Genomic DNA, 11,057 nt, shown 5'->3' on the forward strand with positions numbered 1-11,057 from the left:
CCTCAAATGGACCCGAGATCACTTGAGGCTCCACACCACGGACCAACTCGCTCTTGACTTGTATCGCCAGGTCTTGGCCGCACTCTCGTCATTGGGCTTTCTCACCACGCCAATGACCGCGGTTATCAATCCCGTAGGATGATGGTTGACCAGGGCGAGTCGTCGCATCCCTCTGATGAGGGAGCATTAAGCCGAAGCTTAGAGCAAAGTAAACTCTTTATATATATACGAGGCTGCGTTACCATTACACCAGACGAGCCAGTGGGTGGTAGAGCTGATGCCCTTCCTTCTGCCAACGATCAATGCTATATCGTTCTGTGCAACGGGCTCCTGGACGACAAGAAGGGAGAGTATCTATTTGAATCTGAAGAGCGATAACGGTCAGTCGGTGCCACTTTTTCTGGAAACAGGCTTGATAGGTTGTGCCAACATCACTACATAACCTCTGTTTATGTCAATAGAATCCTTTTCCTTAGTAAGCTCTTCGCGCACCCAGTGGAGGTCTATTGCACACACAAGCAGTGCACGCAAGCAGCGCCTTGGCACGGCAGCCTCGTGCCGGTAGATACGGGTCTGCGGCTCTTTAAAGGATACATAATTGGAGAATGATCAATCAACCTTGCCATGAGCTGCTGAAAGAGGCTATACTGGATATTGGAATGGGTCGCTATCAATGGTTTATGCTTATCATAAAAATACCGGCTATAAAACCGATGAATTAACTAATAAAGAGATAATCCTCCTTATTATAGGTGTAGAAGAATTGCGATTTATTTGCTATAGTTAAGGCGATAATAATAAAGGACATCATTCAGAACTATTAAGATTGTTCGTTCGTTTAATAGAAAGCCCTGCCTCTATCTAAGCTCGCTGCGATATAGCTCACGATACTCTTGCTTGCTGACCGCCAACACGCCGGCCACCAGCCCAGTCCATCTACTCGCCGACCGCCAACACGGCGACCACCAGCCCAATATCCATCTACTGGCCGACCTCTAACACGCCGACCACCAGCCCAGTATCCATTTGCTCGTCGATCTCAAATCGCCGACCATCAGCCCCTATTTCCATATGCTCGCCGACCTTTAGAATATTTCTTCCTCGGGTACCTTATCTTGTGACTCCTCTTCTTCTGGCTCATTTCCGTCTGTTGCCAGGTGAGTCCATCCTTTCCCCATCCACGGGGCTAGAACATGATCCTCCAAATACTTAGAAATCTCCTGTTTGACCATCTCGGTGGCATCCTCTTCGCCACAGCCCTTGTCTGTCATAAGCTGGGCGCGGTACTTTCTCGCGTAGTGTAAACGCGTTGCTTTCCGAGTCTCCATGATATGGCTCAGGTTGTGGGCCGGTAGGCGCCAATCCGAGCTTTTCTGGCATTGCTCGCCCGAAAATGTCTTCGATTATTGGCTGTAACCGCGGATTTCGATAGTCCAAGGCCTGCAGATCGTATCTAAGGTCGGGCTTGAGACCTTGTTGACTTTTTGACAGGCGGGCCTGAAAAGCCTCCACAGTCATCTTTAGGAGCGAGCAAAGAGCGGTGACTTCTTGATTGTTTTCCTCGAATGCTTTCTTTTCCGCGCCGAGATCGTTCTGGTCCTTCATACCATCGCGCGCAATGTTCAGTTCCTCGTTGAGGTCAGCGAGCTGTGTAGCGTGGTACTCGGCGTCTGCTGCCGCGTCGGCTATGAGTTTTGCATTTGCGGACTTCAACTTCGAAATATCGCGGTCTCGCGCAGCGAGCTCCTTGATCGTGCGTCCTCTCTCGCTGACGGTGCTGGATATCGAAGACGTCCTTAGCCGCTTAGAGGCTATAGGTGTGGGCGGCTCAGTGGCTTTTCGCTTAAGCGCACTGATCTCACTTTCCAGTCTCGAGATCTGTGTTTGGTAGACGGTAGCTTGCTTTCTAGCTGGCAGTCGAAAATCGACGTCCTCGACCATAAAGCGGCCGGCGGAGATGAAGGTTCTCGGACATTTTTGCTCCCAGGGTGTCTTGCCTGTTATATCGCTCCCGCCGATGTTTGCTCCCGCTGGTGCAAGTGCACCGAGATCTGGGCCGTGGTAGCTATCGGCCCACGGCTTTCGTTTAGCCCGTAGTTTGCCACCTGAGTCTAAATCTTCAGGCCAGTATTCTTTTGCCTGACTCTGAGTCAGGTCTTTGACTTTGCCCTCTTTTAGAGCTCGTACGAGGTCTCCCGCTTGTTTGCATGTTAACTTGCGAAAAAACGCCGGGAGATTGTCGTTTCTCAACTGGTTGTAGGGGATGTTGTCATGGCGCTGCCGTAGCAGCTCGGTGTTTTTTTTGTCGGCGCCCGTCCACCCCCGGATACCGTCATCCCATTCTTCTCCGGTTCTGTCTGTCGCCCATCGCGCCCGCTGAGTAGAGGTCCATTCTGTGGCGGCCGATGGCGCTGAGTTCAGGAGGGCATTGAGATCGGCTGTGCCGAGCTCTGGAACTTTAGCCGGTTTTTGCTGTGTGTTGACAGGGCCTGAGATGTCCCTCGACACCCAAAACTTCCAGTACTGGGGGACCCCCTCAATGCTAAAGTCGCCTGTAGGATCTTCTTCGGGGCATGCGAAAGGTCCCTCGGCCAGCATCGGGTTCTTGCTCAGGTCGAAAGCCTCAATGTAAAACCAGTCGCGCACTTTTCGAACCTCCTTGAATAGTGCTCGGTTTTCTATGGCTGCCCAGACATGGTTGTTGACATCTAATTCCTTGAGAGGTGGTTCCCGCCGAGGTAGCACCAGGTCCAGCAATCTGTGACCCGAGTTCAATTTCTCTCGGACAATGTTGATGTAGAGCTGCCAAATCTTCAATTTAGTCGGATATTGAATCGCTGATGCGAAGATCTCGGCGATTGCCTTGGAGTCGGTCGGGACATGTTTTGGATTTCCCAGAAGTCCGCGATTGAATTCGTAGTCGGCGCAGATAATATCTTCTGGTCCATCATCTTCCCAGCGGATGTCAAATGCCTCCGGGGGGTCAAAGTATTTCGCTCCCTGATCCCCACGCACCCACTGTGCGATCTTTGAAGTTGGAAAAAACCTTGACCCCTTTGGATGGAACTGCCGGTACATCGGGTCACCACTATTGAGATCGCCATATGACTTGTATGTTCTGACGACATTGAGAGAGTCGATGCTCTCAATGAAGTTGATTTCCTTCTCAAGCTCGTCTTCGGTGGGCGGCTCGGCGAATCTCAAACATGCAATCTCTCTGGCATACTTGGCCTTCAGCGGGTTTTGGATTCTCCCCCATGAAGAAAGCTGCACCTCAACTTCAGCAAGCCTCGAGACTGTCCAGGGTTTTGATCCTGTGTCGTCGTCATCGCTGACATCTCTGTCGGTGCTGTCATCTGCCCCATCAGGCTCGGTGTCGGAGTCCTCCCACTCGGCGAGGCTGTCCCTGTTGTATGGCGAGGTTTCAGGCTCATACGGAGGAATACCATACTGAGCAAGATCGACTTTACCAGACTCGTCCAAATCGTACTCCGGCATCTTGAAGACTGGCCGAGAAGAACGTGCAGGTGAGAATCCGGTGAGCTAGCGACAGCAAGAGGCGCAACTCCGCCGAGAGATACGGACCGTCGTCTGCTTGCGAGGGAAGCTGGCTGAGTAGAGCGAAGAAGAACGAAGTCGGTCGTGGTGGTGGCAGTGATAGGAAAGAATGAAGGTTGAGAAGAGCGAGGAAGCACCTACTTATAGGCCTGCCGATGATCACATGCTCGTCTACAACTATCACATGCTCGCCGGCGACCTCCTCGTCACGCTGTTTTCATGGCGATATGATTGGTCGGAAGCGACGCCGCATTCACTGTACGAGCTATTTGACGGTCAAGTGAGAGCAGAAGTGAGAGCAGAAGTGAGGTCGTCTCACCGTGCAAGTCTCCTTGTTATTTCCACTTCTCCCAATAGCTGTTGTACGAATATCTCACCTACTTTGGTCCCTGGAGGACAACGGCTGCTAGGTGCTCGAATAAGTTGTTCTCGAGAAAGGAGGCTGCAGAGATGTCTTGCTCCTTCCATATCAATCGAAATCAGAAAAATGTGAAATGGTCCAAGGCGATTCCTCCAGTATTGACCGTCGACTCGGGCGAGACAGTCACGTTTGACACCATTGATGGCAGCTCAGCAAACCAGGCGCCCAGTAGTGAAACAACCAGAGTCCACGAGGTCAGAATAATGTTGATCTCCAGCTGCGTGGTTGGATTCTCGATGCCCGCTTTCAGACAACATGGTACCGAAGTAAAATGTGATGATATTGGTGCCCGGCAACATAACAATGATGGAGAAGGTCGCGGTAATGAGCAGTCGTTTGCGGTTTCCCTTAGTTGTGAAGGACTAGAGGAACGACAGCTCTCGACTCTTTTCGAAAGCGATGGTGTCGCTAATCTCTCGATACTGGACAAGAACGACCGGGTCGTTTTTATCTCCATGAGCGTTGACCATGGCGAGCACTTCCAATGCTTCGTCATGGCGATCCTGGTCTATGAGCCATCGAGGTGACTCCGGGAGGAAGATCAAGACAATGAAGCAGAGGATGCTCGGCACGATCTGGACCAAGCTAGGAGTCCTCCATGCCCACGTCGAGGAGTAGTGTTGAGTCTAGATGTTGTTAGTGTGCCCCATCCCATATGAACCATCACTTACTGAATAACAGACTCCCGAAGCTAGAAGTGTGCCGACGCCCCAGCATGCGTAGTAAAGGCCTAGAGCAAGGGGTCTGTGTTTGAATGGAGCAGTCTCTGCCACGTATGTCGGGCATGCTGTCTGCGCAAACCCGAGGCCAGAGCCTGATAGCATTCAGTATATTCTGTCTTGCAGAAATCTTTACTCGTGCTCACTGACTATGAATCGGCCAGCAATGAACATTCCAATGTTCTGGGCGGCTGCTTGAATGACAGCGCCAATCAATGTCAGGCCGGCAGACAGGTAGATGCTTTTTCTTCGTCCGATCCAGTCTATCACAAAGCCAGCGACAACGGCCGAGCACGATCCGCCAACATATGAGATCGCCGTATTCAGGGACTTGGTTGCTGTGATCAAGGAGAAGTAGTTGGTGTATGTTGGCATTACATTCAGGCTGCCCATCAGACTACTGTCGTAGCCGAGGAGTACCGAGTCTACCACTGAAACGGCGATTATGGCCGCCAGGAGTAGATTTTGAGACTTCGGGATACATCGCGACAGGTGATTCCTTGGATGCTGCGAGTGCGCCATGACCGCTCGAGTCTGAGCTGGACCTACAAAGTCAGGAGGAATTGGTGGTCGCAACGAGAGAGGAAGTGCAATCGTGGACAGAGTCTTCGGTGACATCGAGTAGAAAAACTTCGACCACGCCTTATGCTGCTGGGATCCGTAGACGCCTTATCTGCCGGGCGATTGCACTGCACAGTCGTCAATTGATGTGTTGAGGCTTTATCAGTTCGTGATAATATCCGCAACAACACCTTTACCATGACTGCGAGTCTTGCGCCGAGATCCGACACCTCGTCGAGGCATAGATACGTGGGGCATGAAAGACGCTCGACTTCCTGATATGGTACAGGAAGCCTGGTACAGATACGAGTCATTTGGTTGGCGATATCTGCTGCATCTTAGTTTGAAGGCTGTCCAAGTGTAGCGGCACGATGTTGATCAGCAACCAGTCGAATCAACAGCAGCCAAGCACGGTGTTTCGCCGTATGCATACTGTAGTATGCTCGTACATCTCTTCACATTTACCAAGAGTGGTAGAGATCTGCGTGGTTCAGGGAAAAGCCGGCATACTATGATAGACTATGGCATACCAGCCCGGCATCCGTGATTGGCTGTTGACCTGTGTCGTTGGCATACGGTGGACATCCCCGTAATAATGGTGGTACTCGTATCATGTGTACTGGGGCGCAACCCCGCTCAGACTTCGTTATCTTTTTGACCGAGTCGCTTTCCTCACTACCTCGACTGCTCATGCGTTTCCGTACCTAGTTATGCATCGCATGCATTGATAGCATCAATTAGGCAACAGTACCCCATCTCTCGAATCTCGCCCCAATCTTGCTATCTGATCACGCACTGGACCAGTCTTTGAAGGCCGGAGCGTACACGAGGGTGGTCTGCCCCGAACCTCAGATATTAGGCCTCATATATTTTGTTGTATGGGGTCGTCCACTCCACAGCATTGAAACAGTGATCTGTGTTTGTCGGGAATGCAATCTGCGTAACAGCTCATCGATAGGCTCTTGGACTTGCAACTTGCAACCACATCCTCATCCTCTCCAGAATTCCGCAAAACACCAGATCGCCTATCATGACGGACGCTATTCCGATCGTCTCCTTCGAGAGATTCCTCACCGGAAACCGAGCTGACCAGCAACGAGTTGCTCAGCAAGTCTACAATGCGTTCTCGACTGTGGGCTTCATCTATCTGAAAGACCACGGTATTCCACAGCAAAGAGTCGATGAGATCTTCGCGTTGGTAAGTCTCCCCACGCGGCACCGGGAGTTATGCTTTCTCCGTAGACCCCCTTTTCATTTCAGCCTTGTCACTATCCCTATCAACACTACCACGCCCTGACCCGGAAGTACTTGCCACAATCCATATCCATTTCTGATGATTGTGCCAGGCTAAAACCTTCTTCGACCTCCCTCTCTCGGAGAAACTCAACTATAAACTCAGCGAAGCGCGCGTCAACCAGGGCTATACGCCCGACGGAGCCGAAGGCATTAACGACCACAAAGAATGCTACGAGCATCGGCGGTTCACGAACACCTTGTGCCCGGATGAGACTCACCTACCTGACTTCAAGACAAAGCTCGACACCTTCTATGGACAATGTCTAAGTCTGGCAATGGACGTGCTGAAATGTCTCGCTATGGTTTTGGGCTTGGGCGACGACTTCTTCACACATGTCACTAAACATGCAGACCCACAAATGCGCCTGATCCACTATCCACCACTCAAGCGGCGAGTGATCGAGGAGCAAGGCCACGCTCGCATCATGCCGCATACCGACTTTGGACTGTGCACACTGTTGTTCCAAGACGGCATTGGCGGCTTGGAAATTGACCCTTATCACGATGGCAAGTTTGTGCCTGCACCACCCGTCCCAGGGACTGTGCTGGTCAACATCGCGGAGCTGTTGACGCGGTATACGAATGGACGGGTGAAGTCGACGAAACATCGCGTCGTCGCGCCGTCACTGGATAAATATGTGGGAGATGTGCTGCCAGCGAGATTTAGTATTCCGTTCTTCGTGCATCCTGATCCGGAGACCATGATTGATCCGATTGTACTGAGCAGTGCGGAGCAGAGGTTGTATGAGCCTGTCAATGCAGGGGAATGGAGGATCTGGAATACCACGAAGGACTATCACCTCAATGGAGCGGAGGGTAAGGGCGTAGAAGTCGAGACAGTGGGATAGAGACAAGAAAGAGTTATGGAGTATAGCGGATTGAGACTGTACGAGCTACAAGGTTCGGATAGTGCCGCTTATTCTAGGGATTGGCTTGTCGTCGAGCCTGTTTCCAGAAAGAGTGGCACAGTCTGACCGCTGTAGCTGGTCAGCTTCAAGTAGATGCCGGTCTTGTTGTCATACCGAAGACCTTCGCACACAACGATATAGTGTTGGTCTTTGGTATGGGGGAGGCCATCAGCTCTACTGTAAAGTGCTTCTGTCTTGCTGTCAAGGCTTCGGCTGTTGTGAACCAGCTTGACTTCGAACTTGTGCCTTCGATGTGCGCCCTGTCAGACGGTGCCACGTTTTGTGGAAACAGGCTCGTCGTGTAGACCCATGAGTCAGGGCTTCAACGTCCACATTCGGATCAAGACGAGCTTTGCTGTCTAATTGTTCTCCGGGGAACTTCGCAGACACAAATTGACATGAGCCTTTTTCAAGCACAAAATATTGTGTACGTACACTCGCGTCGAAAACCGCCTACTCCCGCGGACATCCTGTACCTCTTTGCGCTCGTCAAGGCCAAGGACTTAGTTTCAAGCTACAGTACTTTCGCCACGGAGTTTCTGTATCCATAGACATGCACACGAGGTCTGGAGACTTTACCACCTCTCAACGCGAAATACTTACTGCTTACTACTTGACAGGCGACGAGATCCGCGATTGACATAGTATTCGACATTGCCAGATAGGATACTTTTCCTTGGTGACCTGGCATCCTGTGGAGTCCATTGCATACGCAACCAGCGCACGCAAGCAATACAGCAGCGCCTTGGCACGGGAGCCTCGTGCCAGTAAATGCGGGTGCGCGGCTCTCTGAAGCATATATCATTGGACAAAGATCAATATAACCTCGCTAAGCTATCTTATCAATGGCGTTGCGACAGATTTTGAGGCCGCAATGGGACGACTCACGAGGAAAGGAAATGGTGGAGAGAAACAGTTGTCTTATCTCTGGCATGGTCAGTCCACAATATAGAACACTATTACATGAAAGTCCGAATGGCATGCAGATTTTTTAGTCCTGGCACTCCACTTTGTCGATAGTTCAGTAGAGAGTCATGCGATGGACATTCTAGCTATATAGAACAAGTTACCCATGTCTACCCATTGATGGTGTTGAAGTCCTTGAACCTCTTTTTACTCAACAATAAGATTGCCCACCATGTCTAACGAAAGCTCCGACATAGCAGAGAACCAACGGGACAAGATCGTCGAGGCGCAGAGCACATTCGCCTCGACGTTATTGACCGATGCAGAAAAGACGAACTCAACCGTCGTCGCGATAATAAGAGCAGGAAGAAGATGTATAGATTTGGTCGCTCTTCATGTTCAAACAGATACCTTTCCGCTTGTTGTCCAGGAGCCCTTCGCACACAACGATATAGCATCAGTCTTTGGCAGGAGGAAGCGCATCAGCTCCAAGTCCATTTCTTCCGGCTAAAAGTCAGGGCAATCGCTATCCCGAACTTGCTGGACTATGTACTTGTATCGTCGTCGTACTGCCTCTCCCAGACAGAGAGCCTGTTTCCAGGATAACTGGCACCGTCCAACGTGGGGAGCGCCTCGGGGTCAAATGGGCATGAGTGCTCAATATCTCTACCGAGTCCCTCATATACAGCGTCGGATGATCACTGCTTTGCAATCAGAGGCTCGTCAAATGCAATGGCATAGAGCTACCATATTTGAAATTCGAGTCCATCGCTGTATCTTTATCAAGCCCAAGTGAAGAGGTCTCATAGCTTCGGGGTGTCCGTCAAATTCTCGTACCCATCCTGTGTGATGTGCACGTCGTCTTCGATCCTCACGCCGCCGACGGTCCAGTACTTGTCCAGCACGGATTGGTCAATGTACTTGCTCAACTCGGGATTTTCTAGGACTGGATCGAGAATGAATTTGCAGAAATATATGCCCGGCTCGACAGTGATGACGGCACCGGCGGGCACTTCGCCTCTTACGCGGAGATACTTGAACAATGTGTCGGGATCGTCGTAGTCGGCGTGGCCGCCCGTGTCGTGCGTGTCCATGCCCAGATAGTGTCCTAGACCGTGGGGGAAGAATGCGACACTGACTCGTTTATCGAAGATTTCGGTCTCGTCGCCTGTTAAGATCCCGGCTTTCAATAATCCGCGGATTGCGATGCGGTGGGCATTCTCGTGTACATCTTCCCATTTCACGTTGGCGTGAAGCAGCTTGAAGCACGAGGCTTGCATTTCGTCAACGATATCGTAGATTGTTTTGGATTCGGGCGTGAATGTCCCGTTGATGGGGAACGTGCGTGTGATGTCGGCGCAGTAGCAATCGTACTCGGCGCCTGCGTCGAGGAGGATGTTGAGACGTTCGCGGAGAGGTTGGTCGTTACGGATGTAATGCAGAGTTGAACATGATGTGCCGCTCGCGCAGATGCTGTGGTATGCTTGTTCGTGGGCGCCGTGTGATATGCATGTCCCGATGAAGGCGCCGTAGAGTTCTTGTTCGTTTTCGGCAGTCAAGACGACCTTGGAGGCTTCAATGTGTGCGAGCGTGGAGATCTGGTTGGCTTTGCGGATCAGGGCGACTTCATGGGCGTCTTTGACAACGCGGCATTCGTCGATGGCGGTTTTGAGGGATGTAAATTCGGTGGCTTTGAAGGGGAGGAATGTGATGTGCTCGCTGACTTGTTCGGGGATCGCGTAAACTGTGGTCTTCTGCGACGGGCCGTATGCCGCAAGGGCGGCGTTGACTTCATCTGTGTACAGGACGTGATCGACGTCGTATTTAGCTAGAGCCTCCTCTTTCGACTCAGGGAGTCCTGCCCATATTACGCTGTCGGGGTCGATCGGTGGGATGTAGAGTGTGAGGTGGTCTTGTGGGATGTTGTATGTTATGTAGGCGTCAGGCAGTTTGCAGCCGGATAGGTAGAAGAAATAGCGACGTTGACGGAAGTGCTGGGCTTGGTCGTCATCTTCGACCATGTGTGTCTTCTGGGCTTCGAGGTAGATAACTCCATCCTGTGGGAAGCCTGCGTCGGTGAGGTATTTGGCGACGCGGCGACAGTGAGCTTTCGCGGGGTATTTTTCTTTGAGAATGTCGTCGGTCGCCGACATGATGTCTTTGGAGATCATGATGAGAGGGGACCGCGAAGGAATTTGTTACGGGAGGTGTTCCATCAGTGAGAGATATTGTGAGGGTTCGCAGGTTGAAACTCATGTCTTTCTCCGCACATGTCACTTCACTTCGGATCCACGGATATCGATGGCTAGCTTTATCTTTCGGCCTCTCTGCATGTCTCTCCACATACACCATCAACACATCTAGAATAAGTACCCCGACCTCATATGAGGGCCGAGATATATGCTACGATGTTGCTGAAGCCCGGCACGACAAGAGCGGCCAACAGCTGGGCTACCACCCCCATGATCGGGGAACAAGACTCTATCCCAGTCAACACGTCAAATTGTGGGCTCGGCGATCCGAGGGCCACGCGGTCGTACTCATACACATAATACTCTGGAGGTGCCGTGCGTGGCTATCAGATTGGGTTGACGTTAATCAATGGGGCTAACGAGTGTCCCCGGCTGATCCCTCGTTGAAGACATATCGGGGTCTGTTATCTATAAGCCGAACGTCAGCCAGCCTTGT

The 11,057-nt window shown here is 51.5% G+C and overlaps 4 protein-coding genes across 4 annotated transcripts; 1 reads left to right on the forward strand and 3 right to left on the reverse strand.

The window, feature by feature from the left end:
* Window positions 1-818: 818 nt before the first annotated feature.
* Window positions 819-3,655, reverse strand: EDD37DRAFT_642804 (uncharacterized protein). The gene has a single exon (XM_062817388.1). The coding sequence runs from the start codon at window positions 3,496-3,498 to the stop codon at window positions 1,210-1,212; it is 2,289 nt and encodes a 762-aa protein (XP_062665536.1). The 5' UTR covers window positions 3,499-3,655; the 3' UTR covers window positions 819-1,209.
* Window positions 3,656-4,341: 686 nt separating this feature from the next.
* Window positions 4,342-5,316, reverse strand: EDD37DRAFT_613687 (uncharacterized protein; the record flags this gene model as incomplete). The annotated part of the gene is made up of 3 exons (XM_062815475.1): window positions 4,342-4,605; window positions 4,651-4,793; window positions 4,845-5,316. 3 exons carry the CDS (start codon window positions 5,314-5,316, stop codon window positions 4,342-4,344), a joined length of 879 nt encoding a protein of 292 aa, XP_062665537.1.
* Window positions 5,317-5,934: 618 nt separating this feature from the next.
* Window positions 5,935-7,627, forward strand: EDD37DRAFT_642807 (uncharacterized protein). The gene is made up of 2 exons (XM_062817389.1): window positions 5,935-6,457; window positions 6,606-7,627. The coding sequence occupies exons 1-2, from the start codon at window positions 6,290-6,292 to the stop codon at window positions 7,401-7,403; spliced, it is 966 nt and encodes a 321-aa protein (XP_062665538.1). The 5' UTR covers window positions 5,935-6,289; the 3' UTR covers window positions 7,404-7,627.
* Window positions 7,628-9,172: 1,545 nt separating this feature from the next.
* Window positions 9,173-10,522, reverse strand: EDD37DRAFT_570773 (X-Pro dipeptidase; the record flags this gene model as incomplete). Its single annotated transcript, XM_062814294.1, has 1 exon — window positions 9,173-10,522. One exon carries the CDS (start codon window positions 10,520-10,522, stop codon window positions 9,173-9,175), a length of 1,350 nt encoding a protein of 449 aa, XP_062665539.1.
* Between the last annotated feature and the right edge of the window lie 535 nt (window positions 10,523-11,057).

The sequence above is a fragment of the Exophiala viscosa genome, assembly GCF_022695815.1.
Source record: "Exophiala viscosa unplaced genomic scaffold EDD37scaffold_16, whole genome shotgun sequence".
NCBI lineage: Eukaryota > Fungi > Ascomycota > Eurotiomycetes > Chaetothyriales > Herpotrichiellaceae > Exophiala > Exophiala viscosa.

Bases quoted from the DNA above. Each gene is read 5' to 3' on its own strand.
- EDD37DRAFT_642804 (XM_062817388.1), bottom strand. From the start codon at position 3,498: ATGCCGGAGTACGATTTGGACGAGTCTGGTAAAGTCGATCTTGCTCAG.
- EDD37DRAFT_642807 (XM_062817389.1), top strand. From the start codon at position 6,290: ATGACGGACGCTATTCCGATCGTCTCCTTCGAGAGATTCCTCACCGGA. The intron at 6,458-6,605 runs GTAAGTCTCCCC...TGATTGTGCCAG, and splicing joins TCGATGAGATCTTCGCGTTG to GCTAAAACCTTCTTCGACCT.